The sequence below is a fragment of the Zootoca vivipara genome, chromosome 3 (assembly GCF_963506605.1).
Source record: "Zootoca vivipara chromosome 3, rZooViv1.1, whole genome shotgun sequence".
NCBI classification, from domain to species: domain Eukaryota; kingdom Metazoa; phylum Chordata; class Lepidosauria; order Squamata; family Lacertidae; genus Zootoca; species Zootoca vivipara.
In genome coordinates this window covers 81,443,734-81,469,748 of record NC_083278.1, presented here as the reverse complement: position 1 = coordinate 81,469,748, position 26,015 = coordinate 81,443,734, and the positions used below count along the sequence as shown (strand labels likewise).

At 47.5% G+C, this 26,015-nt stretch overlaps 1 protein-coding gene across 1 annotated transcript; it reads left to right on the top strand.

Moving 5' to 3' along the window:
• The first annotated feature begins 495 nt into the window (after window positions 1-495).
• Window positions 496-25,293, top strand: DLK2 (delta like non-canonical Notch ligand 2). Its single transcript, XM_035110518.2, has 6 exons — window positions 496-673; window positions 5,515-5,616; window positions 13,281-13,344; window positions 20,047-20,177; window positions 21,177-21,321; window positions 22,213-25,293. Exons 2-6 carry the CDS (start codon window positions 5,544-5,546, stop codon window positions 22,979-22,981), a joined length of 1,182 nt encoding a protein of 393 aa, XP_034966409.2. The 5' UTR covers window positions 496-673; window positions 5,515-5,543; the 3' UTR covers window positions 22,982-25,293.
• The last annotated feature ends 722 nt before the right edge of the window (window positions 25,294-26,015 follow it).

The window sequence follows — 26,015 nt, the reverse complement described above, 5'->3', positions numbered from 1 at the left end:
CCACCGCTCCTCGCCACGCAAGGCACCGACCCAGCCAAAGCAGTCATTGGAGCTGGTGGGGCGGCCTGCCGTCGGGCCAGCAGGCCCAAGCCAATTCCCGCTGAGATGAGAAAGAGGGAAAGGAGCTCCTGGCCCGGGTGGGGGGGAGGCGCCAATCCTGCTCGTAGTTCACGGAGAGGCGTCTCTCCTCCTCTCCCCCCCCCCGCTCCCTCCCCCGAGTCTGGGCTGAAGGAGTCGCAGGTGAGAGGTGAGCGGGGCTGGGCGTCCGCCTGCGGTTCGAGGGGCCCTGGGCTTCCTGGCTCCTCGCTCCTTTCGCGGCACTCGGGCTGCGGGAGGCGGAATGTCCCAGGGAGGGAGCAGGGATGTGTAGCCACACGCAGCCCCTGGCAGCCGGCCTGAGCGTGCACGGCGGCGGCGGCGGCAGCAGTAGCGGCGGCGGCGGCTGCTGCAGCAGGCGGAGCAGCAGCAGCAGCAGCGCTTGCAGCGCCAGCAGGAGGAGCGGGGAGGCCAGCAGGCAGCTTGGCCGCCGCGCCTCCCGAACCCCCGGTGCCCGGGCAGCGTAGGGCATGGCAGACCCGCTTGGCCGATACCCACGTTAGTCTCCGGGCGGGGGGCAGCAGGCAGGCACGCCCCTAAGGGGAGAGAGGAAAGAGCCGCCGACGCGAGCGCCGAGGTGAGGACGAGGGGAAGTTGCGCGCGTCTAGATATGTGTGTGTTTGGAGTGGGGTGGCGGCGCCCAAAATGGGAGCGATGTGTGGTGGGGAAAAGCTAGAGGAATGAGGGAGGGGATCCCAGGGGATGTGAGGGAGGCGGGGGAAGCTGCAGAGGGTTGGGGGTGTTTGGTTGTGGGTGGTTTTTTTTGGCCGAAATGGCAGGGAAGCTGAATTTGGGAGGGAGGATCCAACAGCACGCGGGCAAGGAGAGCGCCTGCAACAGCGGCCAGCCGGGTGTGGGTGGGAGGTGGAGAGGAGAAAATGGAAGAGATGGCAGATGGAAATGCCTCCCTGATGCTGCCCCCTTCCTCGGTACCCAGATTCCCCCTTCTTTCTCTTTTCTTTCCCTTTTGCTCCCGCGGCTTGGATGGTGGCTGTTTCGGGATCCTCCCTCCGCATGTGCGCCGCTGCTGGCTGGGCTGCGAAGAGAAGCCTCTCCGAGCTGGGAAGGGGCAGCAATCCATGTGGGCGCAGGGAGGGTTTTGCCCTACCTCGGGGTGGGGCGACCTCGCCGAGAGGATGCCAGGAGGGATGTCTGCCTGCCTTCCTGCCTGGCGGTGGTTGCTGTGGGGGGGGGGGCTGCGGGGAGGAGTGATCTGGAGTGGTTCCTTCACCTCTCCGAAGTGGGGAGGCGACCCCACTCTGGGCTAGGAATCCATGGTAGGGCAGCGACATGGTAGGGATCCCGCCCTGCCCTGTCCGCCAGTAGGGTCCAAAATGCACAGCACTAGGGAGATCAGGCCAGCACGTGGGGCGGGAGGCCTTTTTGGAGACACCCCCACAAGCCAGGTTCTTATCCCGCCGCAGCCCCAAGGGGTTGATGCAAAAAAAGAGAGTCATGTTTTTGCAGTCGCCGCTTGAAGTATCCACACGTTCTAGAAAGCAGCAACATCTCTTTAGTGTTGATTGTTAGCCAGTGGACGCTGGCTAACCTGCCATCACCTGCCTGCCTTCTTCCTTAAATTCATTCATTCCGAGGGGTGGCCCTGGCTGTCAGCTTCCTCCTCCTTAATTGTAGTGCTGCCAGTGTAGGACACGGAGGGGGAGGAGGGGGATCAGGACAAAACTAGAATGAGTGAGTTGTCTCTCTCTGCCTGTCATTGGCTCTCTCTGTTGCCATTGGCTCTGTTGATCTCAGTGGGCGCCAGCCACTAATGTTCCCTAGCATTCTTCAGTCCCTGATTCATTGAGACAGTGAGACCCATTCCACAGGTTACACAGCGACAGGGCAAAACCTGGGCTTGCCATCAGATGCACAAGCCACAGGGAGCTGGAGGCAGTCGTGGCTGCTTAGCACAGCTGCCGTTTTTTGACAGAGGGCTTCACCTGTTAACCTTCTTAGGTGTGTTTTTAAAACATCTAAGGTGTACCTACTCTTAGATGTGCACCTAAAAATACATCGTATGGTACTCGGGAAGATCTATGAGCCCCTCACAGGTTTGCTGCTTGACAAAGATTTTCCATCTGCAGTTGAGCAATGCATTTCCCCCTTTTCTTGTTAAGGGAGAGATGGCTGGCCCGGCGTGAAATTAGGGGTACAGGTTTGGGGGCAAACAGTGGAAAGTTCTGGAGGAGGGAGGCAACATCTACATTTGGGGACAATTTATAGCTTCCTCCCCAGTACATTGCCTCCATACAATAATCCATTTGACCGAGCCTCTGTTGGATGTTACTGTAGCAGTTCTCCAGCATTTTCAGTTGGCTGCCTAAAGCAGAAAAGCAAACATCCTATCTCTAATTATGCCCAATCCAATAAAATCCACAGACCTTTTTGACCGTGCAGCACAGTTTGCCTGCCTATTGACCTGAAGACCAGTAATCGGAGGATTCTGTCTATGAACTCTGTTACTCAGGCCTCTGATTGTCCCCTTCCTATGACTTCCTTGCAGTTACATAGTCTAGGATGTCATCTTCCCTAAATCTTATAGACCCATCTGGCGACCTCCACTCCAGTTAACCCAAGGAAGCCTCATCCACTTGCAAACCGATATAGACATCCCAAATCCCATTTGTTGTCCCAGGAACGGTTAACTCATCGCACCCTGCTATGATCAAATAGCCCTCCACTACTTGAGAGAGAGGGAGTGAATCAATTTGTAATGTTGAGAATCTGTGGCAGTTGCTTGTGTGACACCATTCATTTTGCGAAGGATACTTCAGCATGCTTCAAGGTATTGAAATTGTTGCTTGAGGACTAAATACACAAATCTAGGGAGGGGGGTTGACAATTAGGGGGGGAAATGCTTCAGGGTAGCCTTGAACTCCAAGAGGTCATGTCTCTGCTTTGGAGGTTTTATTGGGAATGGAAAAGAGAAATGACCTTTTCAATGACATGCGGTATTCAGCTGGGGTCCTAACAGCTCAGGAGGAATTGGCTGCCAACTGTTCATCCTTAATCCATAAATTATTTTATAAGATTCACAGGAATCACTTTGCCCTCCTCTGATATGCAGCAGCTGTTCAGCAGCACAAAGCACTACACCATAACACAATACTTCAGGGTAGGAAATGAAAGAGAATCTTCTGGCCAATTGTAACAGCAATTGGCACTTGGGGGAAGTAGTAGAGTACAGTTACCCAAAGCAGAATATGACTAGAATTCTATACAGGCTAATAAAAATAACACAGGCTTTTAATAATCAAACATGACTAGAATGTTTATCTGAAAGCTCACCCGAAATATCCTTCTAACATATTCTGTGTCATTGGCAGATGTGGCACAGATGTCATTTCCCCATAATAGTGCTATTAGGTGTCACCTCAGGAGTATAAGATCTACGCTACAATCTTACATCAGTTTTATGCCAGTTTGACAAGCTTAGGTTGTCCCAAGGAATCTTGGGAATTGTGGCTTAATGAGCTCTGGTCCATGGGGTCACGAAGAGTTGGACACGACTAAATGACTAAACAACAAAGCTTAATGAGAGTACTGCATATTCTGTTGGAGACTCCTAGCCATTTACTCTCAAAACAGCAGGCCTCAGGGTGCTCAAAGGAGAGGTAATAACTGCTAAACCAATATTTCTCTAGTGTAGATAAGCATATGCTGGAGATAAGCCCTCGGTGGGTGTGCCCTGGCATTTGAAGAAGAGTAAATATGTGACAGCTGGATAGACTTTGTCTTCTATCCCAAGGACCTCATTCATGTACTACTGTGTTTCAAATATGTTGTATTTCATTGAGGTCTCTCTTTGAAGTAGGAAGGGATTTTCTGTTTCTCTCTTTTGTGCCTGGCTGGGAGAAGAAGAAAAACATTATTTCCGCTGTCTTCCTTTGGTTGGGTTTATAGCCTCAAATGTACCACTAGCCACATATATCTGAACATTGTGAACAAATTCTATGCCCATAAGGTAGATAGGCATGGTTGCTGTCTTTTAGCATATGCCTCAGTCAGTTGTTCACACTTCCTTCAATATTGTAATGGCCACAAGCTTTTACACTATAATAAGTTTGATATTCATCCATTAACATACGCCAGAGCTTTTATTTAAAATACAAAGCATAAGATTCACACATCCTGGCCAAATGGTGCCTGCCTATAACAGTCCTCCTGAGTACAGCAATACCTTCAAGAGGGCGGGACTGGGTAGTAGCTTTCTCTCAGCATAATCCACCCCCCAGGATTACTTTGAGGGTACAATAGAATTGCCCCTGTATGCTGCTTGGAGTTCTTTGGTGGAAGGTGGGAGCCGAAGCTAAGTGATAGAGCAAATGCCATGCATGCAGGAAAAATTAAGTTCCAAAGTTCAACCCCTGACATCTCCAGTTAAAAGGATTGCATATTTATCTTCACCAGCAAGTCCCAGGATGGGTAGCAGATGATGGAAAATACCCTATCAGTCCAAATAAATGCTGAGTTATATAGACCAATCATCTTACACAGCATAATGCAGCTCCAAATGTTCATAGGGTTGGATGCAAATGTGATAATCCAGTACATAAACCTTATCATTTTAAGAAATGGCAGCAATACTGCTTCAGAGAGATTGATAGCGGATGGAAACACCCAAGAGTTGTTCTAGGGGGACATGGGAAGAGCTGTAACTAAAAATCAACATTTAGCATTGTTTTAAGCATCAGATTAGTGAGCTTCCGATCCCCACCTCTAGAACTCAACCCACACAAAAGTGCTCCTTATTGTATTAACCACCTGCCAAAGGCAGAGAAGTTGATTCTCTTTTCTCCCTTCCCCCCTGATTCTTAACAGAGTAAGAAGGAGCATCATTACTTAGGCTGTAATCCTATTTTCTTTCGCTTGGAAGCAGGCCCCATTGAATTCAATGGGACCTACTTCTGGGCTGACATGCAATTTCATTTTATTTTTGTTCAGCAATTTTCACCCTATTAGCATATGTCATGTTATCAGTGCACAACTCAGCACAGCTAGAGGTTTGCATTGAGAAGAAACGCAATACCGATATCATTTCAAAATTAGAGCCTGTGCTTTGGAATATCCTTGGGATGCTTTGATGGGAGATCTCAACGTTGTACAGGTTCAGGGGTGTTTTCTGTTTCCGTGGGGGAGGCGATAGGAGTGTGAAGGTAAACAAAAGGGGGGGTCCTACAAAGAGGTTTTTTTTTTTTCACTGCATAGGGGCAGACTCAGCAAGTCCACTGTTCTTGTGCTTTCAGCCTCCAAGCCAAGGGAAACGCCAACGCAGCTGGCATTTGTTTTACAGAAGAATGGAAACTCTCAGAAATAATTGTGTTTGGAATAAGCAATAATAGTGTTTTGAAGCTCCATGATAGCACTGTGGAGGTGCCAACCTCCTGGTCTGACTTTGCCTTCATCCCCTTGTAGGTGACTATCTCGGTGGGGCCACGCTGACCATGCTCAGGAGCTTCTGTCTTCAGCTCATGTCCTTGCTTTGGATCCTGGTGGCCCATCACCATTTTACACAAGGTGAGGATGAGTTCAATGTTTGTTTGGTTTCACCTGGGCATGAAGTCTCCTACAGCAGAAAGGTAAAGGGTTCATTCTGCAGCGGGGTGCAGAAACCACCATTTAACTCCCTGTGAATGATTCCTCTTGTTCAAAGAGGTCTCCCTTTCTTCAGGTGCCAGGGAAAAACACATGAGCATAAACAGTACTTGAGTGTGTGAGTTTCATCACTTAGTTGTCCTGTAGAGGCTATAGAGGAGGGAGCCAAACTAAGGTCCACAAGGCAGGGTGGTTACGAGAACATCCCTATCTACAGGGAAATTGCCTCCTGCTTCCTGCAGGGAGTAACATGTGGCTACTTTCTTATTTCAGGAAGGGCCGTAGTTCAGTGGCAGAGCACATCCTTTGTATGCAAAAGGTCCCAGGTTTAATCTTTCATGTCTCCACTTATTTCTGGGAAAGACTCTTGTTGAAAGCCTGGAGCAAAGCGAAACTGAGTCAGACTATTGGTCCACCTAGCTTAGCTTTGTCCACACTGTTTGGCAGTGGCTCTCTAGGGTAACAGATCAGGACTCACCACCACCAGCAGCAGCTCTCCCTGGAGATGTTAGGGATTAAACCTGGGGCCTGCCCGCATGCAGAGCAGATGCTCTGTCATTGACGTGTTGACCCTGCTGAACTCCATGGACCAATAATGGGCTGACTCAGTAGAAGGCAGCTTAGTTATTACATGTAAGGAGAGGAATGGTCTAGCCTTCTTCCCTGGTTGTGATCAAATTAAAATATCACTGGTTGACCCATCTTGTGTAGCAGACTGAGCTTTGTATAGTGCTGCATGAGATTAACATAGCTAGAGGGAAGTTTTTGTCTGTGTGTGCGTTCATGTCTGACTCTATGCTTCTGTTTGAGTTTGGGTAGACAAATGGTCAGGGCTGTCTTAAGCATATCCGGCGCCGTGGTGGCGTTTCCCAAAGTTGCCGACCTTTTTTTAGGGAGGATGGCACTACAGGAGACAGGCAGAAGCTGGAGGGCGGCTCCTCCGGCGGGGAAGAGGCAGAGGCTCAGTTGGCCGCTTCGTGCCCCAGTGGCCACTGCAGTCAGAGGCTCTGGGCGTGATGCTGCTTTGGCGCGGGCGGCATGGCAGAGGCGGGCAAGGGTGGCGAGCTGATGCCGGGAGGCACCACGCCCAGCCTCCGCCTCTTCCTTGGCGCCCTCCAGAACTTGGCACCCTGCGCCACTAGACTCTATGGGTAAGACGCCCCTGCAAGTGGGACTGTACTTGTTGGGTCTCATAATATAGTGCAGCATAAGAAACTCCCGTCCCCAACACATAGGTTTTAGCCAGAGTGGTATCTGGGTTGCCAGCAAGATGGACCTTATTTGATTAAGCGTAGACTAGATAGATTACAGTGATACTGGGAATAGGACATACTTTTTTTTTTCTATGATCATAGAATCATAGAATTGTGGAGTTGGAATGGACCCCAAGTGCAGGAATCTCAATTAAAGCACCCATGAAAGATGGTCATCCAATCTCTGCTTAAAACCCTCTAAGGAAGGAGCTACTGAATGAAATTGCTAATAATTGTATAAAGTATCCAAAAGAACAATAGGAAAATGCTCCATGAGTTTCCCTGCTCGTGTCCAGGTGGTCTGTTGGATAAATCCAAAGCAGCCTCAGCAAGCAAAAGATCTGAGTGAAGGAAGGGGCTTGGGGAAGGGGCTGCTTGACCCTTCCCGCTACGACCATCATTCTGCTCAAAGCCCCCCTCTCTGCTTTTCCACCCAGAGGAGGAGGTGACCTATGACTACCCCCATGTAGTTAGAAAAGCAGCAGGAGCGTCATTAGCAGTGGGGGAACGGTCAGATGGGAAAGAGTCCAGCAGCTCTTCCTCCATGATGTTCTTTGCTCATATTTGGGATTTACTGTGGCTGCTTTGGATTGAAAAGACAGAATGAAAAGCGCAAGGGAGAGTGACATGCAACTAGTACAACACTGAACTGGCCCAAGTGTCAAAGCTTAATATGTTTGTCCCCTGGCATTTCCCTCTGCTGTCCCGGACCCAAGGTGTGCTTACTCCCCCCCCTTGGTGTTTTTAGGCATGCAGTGACACCTGCTGGACATTCCGTGAAAGGCCTTCAAACGTCCCTGGTACAAGCCAGGGGCCAAACTAGACAATACAATATTCAGTGTATGATCACAATTGTGTATCTTCTCCACATGTTGTAAAACAGAAGCTGTTGCAAAGGCCTGAACTGGATTATGACCATAGCATGGAGGAAATGTGTGTGTGCTTTTTTTAAAAAATTAAAAAACACTGCCTCCCCCCCCCCCCAACAAAAACCACACGTGTACACAAGCTGCTATTTGCCCTTGGTGGGAAGATGTTATTTGCACTCATAGTTGCTTTCCTTACAGGGCAAATAGCAGGTCTGGGAGGCAATTTTAGTTACGAGAATTATACTGGGGGAAAGACTTAATTCCCCTATCCTCCATGCCACAGTCCAGATAGGCATGGACCAATCTGGTCCTCCACAATTGCTGTTTTTATTTTTATTTTTTAAGGGGACCATACATAACACATTTAATCAGGTATGTAACATATTGTTAAGTTTAGCCCTGGGAATATGGATGTATCTACACCAGAGACTTGTACTGGGTTAAACTCACTCCTTTTCCATTGGGAATTCTGGGAACGGTAGTTCTCTGAGAGGGGCTTATGTATAGGGTTGCCATACAGTGGTACCTCTAGATACATACCTGATCCATTCCAGGGTGCCATTCGCACCCCAAAAAGTACGTATCTGGAGCGGCGCTCCCACGCACGCACGCAGCGCGCAGGACGCTTCTGCGCATGCGCACACGACAGAACCCGGAAGTAAACACTTCCTGGTCCGCCGCATACTTAACCTGAAAGTACACAACCTGAAGCATGCGTAACTAGAGGTATGACAGTATTTCAAACAGTGAAAATCCGAACGCAAAAGTTGCTGAGCTTTATTTTTCGTAAAAACACACAAAAAATGCTGTTTTCGAGCTAATTTTGTTAAAATGTAGTATAAAACCAATGTAAGTGGATAAGGCTCGGGAGCGCACATGATCCAACAAGATCACCGGGATCCTGGATCATCACTTGCGGCACAGCAGATGACAGAAGGAACAAAAAGAAAGGTGAAAGTTAGCAGGCAGAAGCAACAGAGCCTTCAGGTGCCAGGAGGGAGGAGGGAGGGAGGGAGGTGGCAGGTCCAGGGAACAAACAGCTCAGTTACAGCCTTGGAGACATTTAAATAAATAAAGAGAAATCAATCCCTTGTAAAGGGTCTGATGCTCATCTCAAGTGCTGGGCCAGAGAAGTGGAAATATTGGGGGCCTCCAAGTCAAATTTCCAGAATGCTCCTCACCTATAGTTGCTTTGAGTATATCTGTTCCTCCCTCTGTGCATTCAAGGTAGCAAGGAGTCTCCCTTCCTCAGATTATGTTTCCCCCCTTAGGCTGGGAAAACAGGTGTCCTGTGCCTTGCTGTGGCTTTCTTTAAACTGATGCTTTAGCCAGCCTTGTGCCATCCATTGCAAGCTTAGTCCTGACATCTCCCACCAGCAACAGCTACCGCGTAGGCAGCAATCTTCCTTGTAGCAATTACAGACTTTTCGTGGGTCATTCTCTCCTGTGACGCTACAAGCCATTCTGGGCAAGAAATGTAAGCTTGGGGAAAGGAGGGCACCGCTAAGGGAACCTGGCTGCCAAGGGTGCTAACATAAGCATATTTACCAGAGAGAAAGTTGCATTGAATTCAGTGAGGTCCTTGCAAGGGGGTTGGACTAGATGGCCCTTGGTGTCTCATCCAGCTCTATGATTCTGTGATTCTATGCAGGGGTGAGGAACTTGTGGCCTACCATGTTGGAATCCACCTCCCATTGTCCCCAGTCAGTACAATACAGGATGATGGGAGCTGTAGACCAAAACATCTGCAGGGCACCAGTTGGGTACTCCTGCTTTAGATGATGATTTGTATCGCTTTGCTCACTTCAGAAGGTGGCAAGCTGACTTACCGGTAGTTGAGTTTGGGGGCTCTCCGGCACATTCTGCGGTGTGGCCCTCAAGCTGTGCTTCACACTTTGATCTGATGGCACCAGTTGGTGCCAGCTTTCATTCTGCAACTGTTCTGTGGTGGTCATAGAAGTGGCATGGCATCTGTGCTGCAATGGGGGGAAATGGACTTTTATCTTTAAAGGGCAAAGAAGGAGTAGATAGGTATTGTTTCACAAAAAGGTAAGGGGTGGGGAATGAATTAAACGTTTCCCAAAACAGCATTGTTATGGGGGAGACGTGCAAGATTGTCTTGCTGACAGCAGCACAATGGGTACTATCCAGAGGGAATTTCCCATAAACTCCTCTTGATCCACGCTGTTTTGTTTGCTAGAAGTTAATAGAAGTATTTGTTATGCTTAGCTTCATTCATACTGTCGGTGCTTAATCAGAGCAGCTTCTTAAACCGGATTAAAACTTGGAGTGCTTCCATATTAGCTTTCTTTCAACAGAATGAACAGAAATTAATTAGTTAATTAATTTTAATTTAACGAATTTATTTACTGCTTAATGTATTTTTTTTAAAAAAGCCATCCAAGCTGGTTGCATAAAATAATAGAAAATATATGTAGGAAAATACAATAATACCAACAGACTTTAAAAAGAAGTAGACGTAATAAAAAGATAAAAATGCAGACAAAACACAATTAACTCACTCAGTTTACTCCTGAGAGTTCAGTTGCCACTCTTCTCAAACAGTTGTGTTGTGCAGCAGCTGTGGGGGAAAAAGGTGAATTGCATGCTAGGGATCAGTAATGGAACTGAGAATAAAACTGCTGATATCACAGTGCCGTTATGCTGTGTAGTTGGAATACTGTGTACAGCTCTGGTTGCTGTACAATATCAAACATCAAAAATGATATTGCCAAGCAAAATTGTCAAGGGGATGGAGCGACTCCTTGTAAGGAAAGGTTGAACTCACAGCTGTCCATGGAGGCGCAGGTCAATTCTGTGTCCAGGGCAGCTGCCTACCTGCTCCATCTGGTATGCCCGCAGACTGTCTCGCCAGAATGGTGCATGCTTTAGTTATCTCCAGCTTGGACTACTGCAATGTGCTCTACGTGGGGCTACCTTTGAAGGTGACTCAGAAACTACAACTAATCCGGAATGTGGCAGCTAGACTGGTGACTGGGAGTGGCCACCGGGACCATATAACACTGGTCCTAAAGGATCTTCATTGGCTCCCAGTGCATTTCCAAGCACAATTCAACGTGTTGGTGCTGACCTTTAAAGCCGTAAATGGCCTCAGCCTTGGCTCAGTATACCTGAAGGAGCGTCTCCACCCCCATCATTCAGCCTGGAGACTGAGGTCCAGCTCCAAGGGCCTTCTGGCAGTTCTCTCACTGCGAGAAGTGAGGTTATAGGGAAGCAGGCATAGGGCCCTCTTGGTAGTTGCAGCCTTCCTATGGAACACCCTCCCACCAGATGTCAAGGAAATAAACAACTATCTGACTTTTAGAATACATCAACAACAAGCACAACAACTCTGGGCAATTCCCTCCCCCCAAACAAATTTGTTGTTGTTCAATAGGGGTCGTCTTATACATAGGGGCATGTTATACACAGAAAAATACAGTATGATGTTGTTGTTGTTGTTGTTGTTGTTGTTGTTGTTGTTTTTGTTGTAATAGCAGTTGGGCCTTTTCAGTTTAGAGAAAAGGTGAGTGAGAGGAGACATGGTAGAAGTTTATAAAAATTAAGCATGGCATAGAGAAAGTGGCTAGAGAAACATTTTTCTCTCTCCCTTATAAGACCAGAACTCGTGAACATCCATTGAAGCTGATTGTTGGAAGATTCAAGACAGGTAAAAGGAAGTTAAACTATGGACCTCGTTCCCACAAGGGGCAATGATGACCATCATCTTGGGTGGCTTTAAAAGAGAATCAGACAGATTTGTGGAGGATAAGGCTATTGGTGACTGCTAGCCGTTTTGGCTATGGTCTGCCTCCATGGTTGGAGTCAGTAATGTTTCTGAATACCCGTTGCTGGAAACTGCAGGAGGAGAGAGCACTCTTGAGGTCAGGTTCTGCTTGTGGGGTCCCCCCCCCAGGCCTTTGCTTGGCCACTGTGTGAATAGGAGGCTGGGTTAGATGGGCCACTGGCCTTCTCTGCATTCAGGGCAGGTGTCTTTCTGTGTGTAGGGCAGAGACACGTCAATTTCATCACTGCTTTGCTAAGTTTTAGAATTTAAGATATTGCAGTGCTGGGGAACACAGATCCTCTCCTTAAGGTGTGTTTGTGGGGGAAGGACCTTCTCCAAGAAGTGGCAGTAGCAGTACAGATGGCGGCCCATCCAGTCCAGCATCCTGTTCTTGCAGCGGCCAACCAGATGCCTGCAATAAGCTGGTATTCAGGAGCATGAAGAGAGAGCCGGCGTGGTGTAGTGGTTAGAGTGCTGCGCTAGGACCTGGGAGACCAGAGTTCGAATCCTTACTCAGCCGTAAAGTTCACTGGGTGACCTTGGGCCAGTTGCCATATCTCAGCCTAACTTGCCTCACTGGGTTGTTTGTAGAACTGTAAAGTTGGGAGGTACCCCCCCCCAAAGGCTCATCTAAGTCAACCCCCCTGCCATGCAAGAATCTCAGCTATAGGTTGGGAGGATAAAATAGGGAGGAGGAGAACCATGTACACCATCTTGGAGGAAAAGGCAGTAAATAAATGCAATAAGTAAATAAATAAAGTAATCGTGCAAAGAACATGTTTACTTTTTGGCCCTGGCTGTGACATTTGCAAGGTGGATGCAATTAAGTACAGTTGCCACGGGACAACTACTGTAGCATGAGCCCCTCCTCCCCCAAAAGAGATGTCATTTGAAACTAAGAAGCTACCGTAGCTTCCCCTGAGTCAGGCCACTGGTCCATCTCTCCAGTATTGATTTCTTTTCTGGACCAGGAATGACTCTACAGGATTCTAGGCACATAGCTCTTCCTAAATGGTCCTTTTAGCTTGTGATAAATCGAAAGCAGGTGCTCTTAACACCTGAGCTATGGTCCACTATCCATCCTGGGGGGAAAAGAACAGTGGGTTGCTCATTTGGAAAGGTTATTGTTGCTTCAGTTTCATTTCTTTTTTGTGCTTAATTATTATCGTTTGCATCCTCTTGTCTGATGATTCACTGACCTATCTGTGTGGCGATTGTCTCCGAAAGGACAGTTCTGTTCTGTATATTGCAACATAGATCTTGATGTCATTCTGTCAATTGCATATTTAAAAATTTCAATAAAATATGTACAGTATTTAAGGGGGAGGGGGACAACAAGCAGCATATGTTCCCAGCTACAAAATATGGAGCCTTCCATAGCTAAGAAAATGTAGCACTTCTACACTCTGAAGCTTGGATGGTATGCAATAAATGGGTAGAAACTTTTTCCATTTATCGCAATAGAAACTGGTCTTGTGATATTACAGGCGGCAGGGAGAGGTCATACACAACTGGGAGAAGTATATACTGGAAAGGAAAATAGATTCTACACACTTCTGTCCCAACCCGGGAATTTGTGATGGGTTCACCACCCTATTCCTGCTGCCACAAGTTAGCCATAGCTTGCAGTCCTGACTTCCTGGTGCAATAAGTCCTGCTCTCTGCTTTGCCTTTCAGGTGATGACTGCAGTGACCACTGTAACTTGGCTCATGGAAGCTGTGACGAGGACGGCAAATGCAGGTAAAACCATACTGTACTTGGGTGAGCTTTAAAGGAGAGGGCTGCTCAAATACAGCATCACTCCAGACCCTGCACATTTTGTGCCAATCACCCCAAGATGTAGTGTCCTGTGAGCTCCTATTCTCAGAGTTGCCCAAATACATTTTGCTGCCTGGTGCAGCAAAGGGCAAGATGGTGCCCCCTCCCGTTCAATGTATAGAAGCTGACTGAACTAGCCATTGATTTTTATTTCAACACTGGTGTTGCGACAGCCGTGCCTGAGGACAGCGGGCTGGCCTAGAGGGTGCAAAGTAAGCTGTGTGGCACACACAAACGTTTTCTGCAATACAGGGCCAGCCCACCCGTGAAGCAAGGGGAGGTGACTGCCTCAGGCAGCAGGATCCGTAGGAACAGCAGCTCCAGACTCTTAAGGAATGTGTTGCCCACTTATGCTGCCACTGCTGCAACAGCTATGGCATGCTCCTTGGAGGTCGAATCTGCTGCCTCCTCAGCAGCACCCCCATGCCACCCCTATAGTGACCTCTTGGTGAATATGAGGTGCTGCTGGTCTCCCCTCACCTTTGGGGAGGAAATGGTGGGGGCTGCCCTCTGGGGTCATCTGGGTTCTGCACCCGCCTGGTGTTTCAAAGCAGGCTGCCCCTCCCCCCACCATGGCCTTTGATTCCCACTTGAACCATCAGGTAAGGTTTATTTTATTTTTAAATACATTCTATTTTTCAGGTTTACAGAGATACAAATCCAGTAATTTCCCAATAAGCATTTATATTTTGACTTCCTCCCCCATCCCTTTTGCAGTTTCTTATATATTTTTTAAAAAAACAATACCTTCATTTCCCTCATTATTCCAATTAAGGTAAGGTTGATTTTATTCCCTCCCTTTTTCCCAGTGTAGATCTTCACTCCCCCCCTTGTTCCCGATGTAAATCAAATCAGTTTATTTCAGCTTTAAGCTCATAAAAATACAGAAGCAACCAAGGCACTCGTAATAAGGTTACAATTAAAATATGGATAGAAATAAAATATTTAGGAAATCCCAATGTAAAATTTTACTCCCCTCCTGTTCTTGATATAGATCAGGCATCCCCAAACTTCGGCCCTCCAGATGTTTTGGACTACAATTCCCATCATCCCTGACCACTGGTCCTGTTAGCTAGGGATCATGGGAGTTGTAGGCCAAAACATCTGGAGGGCCACAGTTTGGGGATGCCTGATATAGATCTTCACTCACCCCTGGATGGGTGGGCGCCATTTTGTTGCTTGCCTCAGGTGTCAACCCCATGCTGCCTTTCTTCCCCACCTTCCTGCTTCTGCTGCCTGAGGCAGCTGCTTCATTACTTTATGTTAGGTCTGGCCCTGCCGGTTTTTCATCCAAAAGTCCACTTCATAGGTGACATTTTTTTCTACATTAAAAAATCTCCATGCATGCTGAAACATATGTACATTTTCCTGTGTTATGTGGGATATGTAAGTTTATCTCACCACCAATCCATAGATGAGATGGCCGCTGTGTGCAGCTGTTGTCTGCTTCATGTACAGAAGAGATCGTTTCTCCATATACATCACACTTTCCTAATAGGGAGGCTATTTCCATGTATGAAAAATGTCCCATTTGAAGCAACTTGAATGGATGCAATGAACACACTTTACATTAGCCTTATGAACAAATCAACCAACGTTACTTGCTCTCATTTAACCCCCCCCAAAAAAAAAACTAGGATGGTTGCCCAAATATACCCATACTGTTCATTTGTGAAAGAAAATTTTGTTGTTGTTGTTGCTAGCCTTTCCAGTTTAGTTAATCATAGCTAATTCTTACTCACCATAGACAACCAAGCAAGTTGCTATTTACAAGTATGAATCATGGGCTGGGTTTGCATAATCTTGTTTCATTTGCATGCTTTCAGTTTGGGAAAAGTGAGTTTATTTCCCCCACCTTCGTCTATTTCACAGCATTTTACAGTGAATGGAAGAGAGTGCCTTGTGTGGGGGATTTGAACCCACTATGTAACACTGAGGTGTGTGGATCATGTCTGAGAGGCAAGGAGGAAGCACAGATCCAGGGTGAAAGACATTGCAGCAGATAATTTTGCAGATAACCGCATATGGATTTTCTCTATAAACTTGAGGGCTAGAAATTTACTTTGAAATTTAATTAACAGTGATATTTTCAGGGATCCAAATTCTGGCCCACCCAGAATAATGGAATATTTACAGTCCTGTGTTTGGGCAGCCATTTTTAGGGTAGATGTTGACTTGTTTTGCAAAGAAATCTCCCTTGAACAGTGAACATCCTTCTTAATTTGATAGGTTGTTCTTTTGGTCCATGGAGAACAGATTATTTAAGCAATCTATTTGCATCTGGGCAGGGAGATCAGCCACCTTGCTATAGGCATAGCTGCCAAGTTTCCCCTTTTCTCGCGAGGAAGCCTATTCAGCATAAGGGAAAATCCCTGTAAAAAAGGGATAACTTGGCAGCTATGGCTATAGGATACTGCAGCCTCAAACAGCTGCTGAAGAGCAGTGTCAAAGGGCATTGCCTGTTCAGCACCTGCTTACACTACTGAGGCTTTGTATTGTTTTTATGGCATTTTACAGTGCAATAAAACATCCCACATACGACACTCCCCAGAATAGGTGGATAATAGCATTTCAAAAAGTTTTATAACTTTATATGACTGTTCTGTGTTACCAGCCAACATTGCACAAGCTTTCGGATAACATATGTTGAATCTCTAGAAGTTGCAGCTAGGAAATAACCTGAGCTGCTAGGCTGTTTTTGTCATTTATTAAATTTATTTTGAATTGCCTAAATAAAGGCCGTGTCTGGAAACCAGTGTTTTCAGCTGAAGACGGGAGAGGCTTTTGCATAGATTCTATTTTAGATCCTCCCAAATCCCAGGATTTCAAATGGGCTCATTTCCTACAGAACAGCTTAACAGTATCAAAGAAACATGGGTAAGATAACTTGCTACAACACCGCAATAAGTTTCAGACATTATTTTGAGAGTTTTACAGTTGTGATACAGTACTGTTGCCATCCCTGGGTTGCATGCTAGGAGCAGGCCTCCTTTTCCAACCCAGCGCTGGATTTGGCAGTAGGAAACACATCCACGCTGCATGTGTCTTGCCCTGGCACACCGTCACTAATACAACAATTTTCAAAGCAAAAAAAAGCAGTCATTTACGGAGCAACCCTATATGCACATTATGCTGGGGCTGGCAATTTGCCACTGCTGTGTTGGTGCTACAGCCACTTCTATCTAATGAAATGCTCAGCCCAGGAAGGGAAAACCACAGCAAATGTATGGTGTTGGTGAGAGAGGGAGAGAAAATAGGGAGTTGTGCCATCTGAGGGCTCTGCCAGGGCTCATAGCCTCTCTCTCTCCCCGCTGCCAAGCCATTCACCTTTGGGAGTTGTAGCAGAACTCTGTGTTTGCGGTGGCTGTTTGTTATTCTCCTTGCATATGAGCTATGTTGCTACAAAGCAGCTGCAATGCATGCAGAAACACACTTGACATTCTGACAACTGTCGACTGCCATCAAGCACAGGTGCTCCTCAGGGCTGCGCAACCTCCCAGATCTTTCCAGATGCCGTTGGATACCAACTCCCATCAGCCCCAGCCAGTAGCCAGAGAGGATGTAAGTTGCAGTCCAACAACATCTGGAAGGCTATAGGTCCCTCATTTCTGCATTATGAGATGTGTCCCTCTTTCTCTCGCTTACCTGTTCAGAATGCTCTCTCCCTCAATTGTTGGAGAGGAGGTTGGGTGTTTGAACATGGTTCCCTGAGGCAAGGTACCTGTTAGGGGTCTGGAAGGAGAAGTGTGAGCAAGTTCCCTCACATGCTCAGGAGATGACGTTTGTGCAAAGTGCCCCTTTTGTGGTGTACCAGCCAATTTTATCTAGCATCTGCTGGCTGTTGGGATTGTAACCAAAGAATGGCACCATAGGTGGCCCCAGCAAAGTCATTTCTTATGTTCTTTGACAAGAGCACATACTTAGGATCACAGACCAGTTGTATCATGGCTGTTAATAGATACTAGGCACACCCTTGTGCCATGCAATTTAACACACATTAGCTGATGAAAGGGTTTCTATGTTATATACATTTTTTTTAAGGTAGACCAAAAAAGACTGAAGTCAGCCCACCCCTGCCCCACCTGAAGACATCAGAGACTGGTAGAAAAAGCCTGTGATTGTGTAGTTCAAGATGTACCTCTTCTAAGAAACAAAAAATAAAAAAAATCCTTCCAGTAGCACCTTAGAGACCAACTAAGTTTGTGATTGGTATGAGCTTTCGTGTGCATGCACACTTCTTCAGATACACTGAAACAGAAGTCACCAGACCCTTATGTATAGTCAGAGTGTGGGGAGGGGTATTACTCAGAAGGGTAGTGGGAATGGGTGATTGGCTGATAGGAGTGGTAAACCTGTTGACTACTGTTAACGACTGTCAACGACTGCAATTGGTCTTGCAGGAAAAAGCAAGGGGTGAGATGGCTAAAGAAAGCTTTATCATGTATAATGAGATAAGAATCCAATGTCTTTATTCAGACCAGGTCTCTCCATGGTTTTAAGCTTAGGGATGAGTTGCAATTCAGCAACTTCTCTTTCCAGTCCGTTTCTGAATTTTTTCTGTAATAAGACAGCTACTTTGAGATCTTGTATTGAATATCCTGGGAGATTGAAGTGTTCTCCTACTGGTTTCTCTGTCTTGTGATTCCTGATGTCCGATTTATGCCCATTTATCCTTTGGCATAGGGTTTGGCCTGTTTGTCCAATATAGAGAGCTGAAGGGCACTGTTGGCATTTGATGGCATACACAATGTATGTGTATGCCATCTTTCTCCACTGCATCTGAAGGATGGGGGCAGACGTTGATCATTCCATTGGTCAACAGAGTTGTCCTGTGTAGACCAAGTTGGTTTTTTTGTGGGGGCCTCACCCTTGACTTTATGTTTTCTGATTTTTATCCCTTCGGCACACCCAAGGTGGATTTTTTAAAAATATAACACAGATACCATTTTTTAATGCTGTATTTTCCCCACTTGGTTTGTGGTTTGTGAGGGGTATACGTCTTGTTTCAGTGGTTCCTTTTTTGCAGCTATGCAAATGGGAGCCTGAGCCTGTGCCTCTGCACCACTCCTTCAGAGTGGCAGGAATGTGCAGCTGTGCATTTATCTGCCATTAAAAGAAAAGAACTCTGTAGGGGAGGCGCAGACGAGCAAAATCCCCACCCACAGGTATGGCGCGAAAAAGAAACTACGCCCACAAAACCTGGGCTCAGTCTTTTTGGCACTGACTCACTGATTGCAGAGTAAACACAGGACTTGCATCTAATTAGTTGCAAGGAACAGAGAGGCACGAGCATAGTATGAATCCCATGTCACTGCTTGATCTTTGGTAAGCTGCAGCACTGGGGAAACCCAGCCAGATGGGCGGGGTATAAATAAATTATTATGATGTTCTAGCTATAAGTGTGGTGAACAAGGCTTCTTGCCGTGAGCCATGTCTTGGCACATCCTTCCATTTTAGTTTTATCTTCCAATCTTTTCTCAATATACTTTAAAATATGGGGGGGGGTGCTTGATATGTGTGCATTTGCTTAATTTCACAAAGAAAAAGTAGTCTGCGACATGCAATTGCCAGCAGCCCAATCTTAGGCAGGTTTATTCAAAAACAGGTCGCCTTAGTTCAGGGCGATGCACTCCTGAGTAAGGGTGTATAGCAGGGGGGGGGGGCAATGTGATGCCTTTGGAAGTTGCTGGACTCCAACTCCCATCAGTTCAAGCCAGCATGGCTAGTGGACAGGGATGATGGGAGGTGTAGTCCAGCAACATCCTAAGGGCACCACATTGCCTACTCTCCTGGACCGCAGCCTTAAGGTTTGGCACCGGCGCGTTCCTATTCTCTCTGAAAACAGGTCAGGTGTTACTGGGATGGAAAAGGAACAGTGGTAGAAGCAGGGTTTCCTGCCGATCTTGCACATCTGGTGTACAGCCCAGATTGTCCCTCCTGACCTATGGCAAAACCCCAAGGCAAATACCAAGGCTAGAGATTCCTCTGCTGTGTCCACACCCACACATTTCTTAAAATCAAGATAATTTTCTCACTGTCCCCAGGCAATCATTAGACAGGCGGCAGTCTTGGCTGGTTGATGCTCTTCACCAAAACTTTGTGGTACTCATAAGCCCCACCCCTCCTCTTGCCTCCTGCCCAAAGTGCCTCCATTTTGCCTCACCCTTGGCTCCATCCTGCTGCTGCTGCTGCTTCCTTCAAGAATTCCCCTCACATTCTTGTGCGAGGTACTTGTTCCTATCATGCCATTGAGACCAAAAAGGATCCTGGATCCTGCCTCCACCCATCACCAGGAACAGAGACCATTGGTGGATCTACACAGGGGGGGGGGGGGACTGCTATAAATAAGTCAGAAATTAAATCATTAACCACACACACAAAAAACCTGCTATGTAAAAATCACATAGATTTTTGATATTTTTTTTTTGCTCTCTGGCACCATCTGGTGTTGCATCTTATAACGCATTCAAAACGTTGTTTTTTGACTAATGCAGCTGAGTCCCATGACTATTAAACGCCGGTCTAATGCCTTGCGATGTTTACTGCACATGGCTTGGTTAGTGCCTTTGCTTGGTGCCTGCGGTGGTGTTCTCCTGCTCTGACTTTATGGTTTTCCTTCTGCAGGTGTGACAAAGGCTGGGAAGGGGAATACTGTGAACAGTGCGTGAGGATGCCAGGCTGCAAGCATGGGACGTGCCACCAACCCTGGCAATGCATCTGCCAAAGTGGCTGGGCTGGCAAGCTGTGCAAGAAAGGTGCGTCACTCCACTTGGAACAGGGTGGGGACTTATTGAGGAGAAAGGAAGGCACTGGAGTAGAAGCTTATTGGGAAGCTGCCTTATACCAAGCCAGAAGACATGGGCTGGTACCAGCTCTCCAGAGTTTCAGACAATAGTTTCTGCTGCTGCCGCCTTGAAAGGCTGAAACTCGGGTCCTCTGCATGCACAACAAGTTCACTACCGACAAATGATGCCGTTTCCAAACAACAGCAATTCAGCTTTAACAGAAGAACCACACAGCCTTATTAGCAGCAGTAATTCGGGCGTTATCCCATTTTCTGCTTTGAGGCCTCCCAGGAGAAAACAACCACTTTTGCTATTGACTCCAATACTTCCCAGCTACATAAAGTTGTCCTAAGGCAGGCACCCCCAAACTGCGGCCCTCCAGATGTTTTGGCCTACAACTCCCATGATCCCTAGCTAACAGTGGTCAGGGATGATGGGAATTGTAGTCCAAAACATCTGGAGGGCCGAAGTTTGGGGATGCCTGTCCTAAGGCCTTGGAGAACCACTGCTAGTCAGAATACCTTGGAAGTCGAACAGAATCCGTTCTGGAAGTCCAAAATGTTCAGAAACCAAAGCGCGGCTTCTGATTGGCTGCAGGAAGCTCCTGCAGCCAATTGGGAGCTGCGGAAGCCCCATCAGACGTTTGGGTTCCAAAGAATGTTCACAAACCAGAACACTCACTTCCGGGTTTGCGGCATTCGGGAGCCAAAGTGTCTGAGTACCAAGGTACGACTGTACGCAGTGCTGGGCTAGGAGGAAGGAAGGCAGCTTCTTCTGCTCCGATACAGGATCCCACTTCCACCTTCAGAATCAGTGGCCACCTTTTCTTTGTACAGCCTCCAGTATCACAGTGAATTAAAAAGGAGAGGGAACTTTTGTGGGGGTGGGGTGGGGGTGTCTGGCATGAAAAACCAGCCCTGAATACTTTTGACCTGCATTTTCTCCTCCTCTTTCCCCCATCTCTTTCAGACGTACATGTCTGTGAGCACCAGACCCCGTGCCAGAATGGAGCCCAGTGCATTTATGACCGAGATGGGGAATATTCTTGCCTGTGCCTTGAAGGATTCCATGGAAAGAACTGTGAGCTGAAGACGGGGCCATGTGATAAGGCAGGGTGAGAGATCCTAGCAGAAATAGATGGGAGGAAAGGCAGGCACAAGGAGCAAAACCGTTTAAAGGCTCCAGCTCCTGCAGCCAATCGGAAGCTGCGGAAGCCCCATCAGACATTTGGGTTCCAAAGAATGTTCACAAACCAGAACACTCACTTCCGGGTTTGTGGCATTCGGGAGCCAAAGTGTCTGAGTACCAAGGTACGACTGTACGCAGTGCTGGGCTAGGAGGAAGGAAGGCAGCGTCTTCTGCTCCGATGGGAGTAAGTCCCATTAAACTCAGTAGGGCTTACCTCTGAGTGAACGCGTATAGGATCAGCTGTAAAAGGCTTTAAAATGCACCATTTCACAAACAAGGATTTCAAGTTTTATGACGACTTTTTGTTGTTATTTCTTCCTGTGCGGTTTATTTTTACATGCACCTTTTACGTGCACATAGAAACCCCCCAGAGTGGCTGGGGTACAAATAATAAAATAAAAATAATGACTGTTATTAGAAATGCTAATGGTTAAAGGTAAAGGTAAAGGTACCCTTGACTGTTAGGTCTAGTCGCGGACGACTCTGGGGTTGCAGCATTCATCTCACTCTGTAGGCCAAGGGAGCTGGCATTTGTCCGTAGACAGCTTCTGGGTCATGTGGCCAGCATGACTAAACCGCTTCTGGCGAACCAGAGCAGCGCACGGAAACGCCGTTTACCTTCCTTACCTATTCATCTACTTGCACTTCGACGTGCTTTCGAACTGCTAGGTGGGCAGAAGCTGGGACAGAGCAACGGGAGCTCACCCTGTTGTGGGGATTCGAACTGCCGACCTTCCGATCGGTAAGCCCTAGGCTCTGTGGTTTAGAAGGGCGGCACATATGGGTGTTGTGATCGGTCCCCATTCTCTCCTTTCAGGTCCCCCTGCAAGAATGGGGGAGAGTGCCTGGACCAGAATGGCTTTGCTAACAACTACACCTGCAAGTGCCTGGCAGGATTCATTGGCACCCACTGCGAGATTGATGTTGACGACTGCCTGATGCGCCCCTGTGCCAACGGTGCCACCTGCCTGGACGGCATCAACCGCTTCTCCTGCCAATGCCACACTGGCTTTGAAGGGCGTTTCTGCAGCATCAATGTTGACGACTGTGCCAGCCAACCGTGCAGAAATGGGGCAAAGTGCTACGACCGCATCAACGATTTTGATTGCCTGTGTCCCGAGGGCTTTGCCGGCAAAACCTGTGAGCTCCTTGCTCCGGAGCCGACGTGGGTCACCGCGTTTCACCCTGATCCCAAGGGGCATGGCAACGACGCCGTGAGAAGCACGGCCAGCAGCAACCCTTGGACAACCCAGTCTGAGCCCGTCCGGGTTGCGGTGACTGGGAAGCGGGTCACTAGCTACAGTGAGAAATCAAACGGGGGAGGGCTCTTGATCTCCGTGAAAGAGGTGGTGACTCAGCAGGACTCGGGGCTGAGTCAGTCGCAGCTGATATTAGTGCTGGTGTTTGGGCTGCTCACAGCCATCCTAGTCTTGGTAACTGTGTTGGTGCTGCTGAAGAACTGGCAGAGGGGGCGCCGGAGGTGCCAAAGCCCCTCGCAGTCTGCAAGGAAACTCCAGGACCAAGAGTGCCAAGTGGGCATGTTGAGTACGGTCTTGATAGAACCCAGGAAAACAACTGAGCTGTAAGGACCCCCTCGAGTCGGAGCCTGGCCGACCTCTATACACCCACCAGATGAGTCAAGGAATTCTCTGAGCCGCGTCCAGGGGGATGCTCTGGCCGTCCGCCTCCAAAGCACTGCGGGCTCTGATCGAACTCAAGGCCGTGCATCACCAGGGAAGAGGATGTCCATGAGGCAGCAAGGGCTTTGCTTGAAAGTGGAGTCCTTGAATGCATACAGCTTAAAGCCACTGGCTTGGTGGCAGCAACGTCTTAAGGGCAGCCAAGGAAGTGCTGGGTCATGATAAAGCCAGTGCTGGAAAGAGCAAGCAAGATGGGTGGATGTCATCCAACAAGCGCTCCAAGGGAGTTGCTAGAATGAGGCTAAACATGCCAGAACAGGTTGTAGTATTTGGCTAAGCCCTTAAGCATCTGGTAACTCTTGGTCAGAGTCATTGGGGGTATCCTATGGCCTGTCTGTTTACTCAAGGGGGCCCAGGAACTGCTCTATGTATGCCCCACCACCCTCTAGAACAGGTGATATGGGACCCCCACTCTGCCTAGAGGCCTTTCAGTCTGTTTTCAAATCCCATAAGCTCTCCTAAGGACCTTGTGGTGCCATGAGCCACTTTGCTGCCTACATTGACCATTCTAGATCATTGTCTTGCCCATTGTGTCCTGTACTATGTCTAGTTGTGATCTGGCTGCAAATGTTTGTTTAGAACCTCTGAAACAAAACCCTTCTCTTTCCCCCCTCCCTGAAAGGTTTATTCAGACCCTGATTTCACACATCGTGCTCCCTAGAACCTCATTTTCTCAGCTCTGGTGTCAGGAAAGGTCAAAAGCAAGCACCAAGCCAACTTCCCCTTCTCAGTCTCAGATTGTTGGCCTGAGACTCTTCACTTGCCGGAAAAGAAATGGCTGTGTATGAAGCTGGAAATATGAGGTCTGTGAGAGATCAAACTTGGGAGTGAACCAGAAGTAACCATAATAGCACTTTTCAGTAGCACATGTTGAACCATACTGGTGCCTTAAGGCAAAAAAGTATACTTCCGAGGATGTATCCCAAAACATTGGTCAATCAAGCTTGGTAGTGTCTGCACTGACTGGCAGCAGCTCTTCAGGGTTTCAAATTGGGGGTCTTTCTCAGCCCTTCCTGAAGTTGGTAATGATGGAGCCTGAGATCTTTTGCACGCAAAGGTTCTGATCTGTTACTACAAACAGTTATTCTCCTTCCCTAAGTGGAAGTAAAGGCTGTGGGTGATCTCATAAAACAATTCATATTCAGCTACATAGTGACAGCAATGAAGGCAGTACACATGTTTGGGAAAGGGTTGGAAAACTCATTCAAAGACCCATTTGCTGGAGGGCAAGATAGTCTGTATAGACACTGTCTTGGGTGCATGTTCTTGATGCACGTCAAAATGCAGGTGGCGTCTATGCACACTGTTGCTCACATCTCGATGCACCCTTATGTTTGTGTAGGTAGAGATGCTCATCTGGAGAGGGGTGCTTGGGATGCTCTGTTAGCCCTGCCTCCGACTCCCTCCTCTGACTTCCGCCATCCTAACTTCTGCAGAGAATCTGCGTACATACAGATCCAGCATTTTTAGGATCACACCACACAAAAACGGAAGGTACAAACTGCACATTCAGAGTCTATTTGCATCGAGCTGTGTGCACGCAGTCCCCTGCGCAGTATACCAACAAACAGAGGTCACAGGTAGGATCAGTAAGCAGAATAACATTTCGACCCAGGGTTGGGCTTCAGACTGGGGGTAATGCAGCTTCATAGTCACGACAGATACCAGCCTGGTTGCCAAGGCAACCGAGGCCTGTTCCTCCTGCTGCCTTAAAACGTTTCTGTTCCCTTTTGAGGGAACACTCCCTGGTTAAAACAATAACAATAAATCCTCCCAAAATGGCAGGTGCATAAAAATGATCATAGAACTTTTATTCCCACCCCCATTTTCAGCTCAGCCTTCAAATCTCCTGTTTTAGTAAGAAACACAACTGAGTCAGAAGGAGGTATGGTAAACAGTCCCCTTACCTTCAGTGGCAAAGTGCACTCTATTCAGTAGGGCCAGTTCCACTTCAGATATGCCAGAGACAGTGGTCTCTCTGTGAGGGTCGTCCCTGAGGCTGTGGCTTAGGTAAGCCATGCAGGTTTTCCTCATTGACCTCCCTTGTTCTTTCCCCTCTCACCCCAAAATAAGAATACATGAGCACCCTAGTTTCATGGTCAAGGTTGCTATAGGTTACGTGTCTGGAAATGCAATTTGAGTAAAGCAAAAAAAAGGGGGGGTTCACCAGAAATATTATTTTTGTAATACGCAGTTGATGAATGGTTGTAACTTTATAAAATAAATTCAGGAAATTGAATATATGAAGCAGCACCTTCCTGCTCCCCTCCATAGACTTCCCCTCTCTTGGATGATGTCATTCCATGCCTTGTCCCATCACGTACCACTGGGCCCATCTCCAAACCACAATGGTTACCCTCTAACCACAGGTCCTGACCTGCCAGAATTGCTATCATCTTTGGCTCACTGTCAGCCCTAAAAGAAAGAGGGTTACCTCCTTTGCAAAAGAATTCCGAAATCCCTACAGAGGGGTAACAAGTGCTTGAAAATCTCTCATGTCCAGATTTCAAGAAAGTACGGTACTGCCAATTTGAACTGCTCTAAAAAGTCCAGAGGGAGGAGGTGTCCAACCAAGAAGGTAAGAGTAGAATCATAGAATCTTTCTTGTAGCTTGAATCCATTGCTCCGTGTCCGCTTCTCTGGAGCGGCAGAAAACAACCTTTCACCCTCTTCTATATGACATCCTTTATATATTTGAACATGGCTATCATATCACCCCTTAACCTTCTCTTCTCCAGGCTAAACATACCCAGCTCCCTAAGCCGTTCCTCATAAGGCATCGTTTCCAGGCCTTTGACCATTTTGGTTGCCCTCTTCTGGACACGTTCCAGCTTGTCAGTATCCTTCTTGAACTGTGGTGCCCAGAACTGGACACGGTATTTCAGGTGAGGTCTGACCAGAGCAGAATACAGTGGTACTA

Coding starts and splice junctions, on each gene's coding strand:
- DLK2 (XM_035110518.2), top strand. CDS start 5,544: ATGCTCAGGAGCTTCTGTCTTCAGCTCATGTCCTTGCTTTGGATCCTG. Junction 13,345..20,046: donor GACGAGGACGGCAAATGCAG/GTAAAACCATAC, acceptor TTCCTTCTGCAG/GTGTGACAAAGGCTGGGAAG. Junction 20,178..21,176: donor TGGCAAGCTGTGCAAGAAAG/GTGCGTCACTCC, acceptor CATCTCTTTCAG/ACGTACATGTCTGTGAGCAC.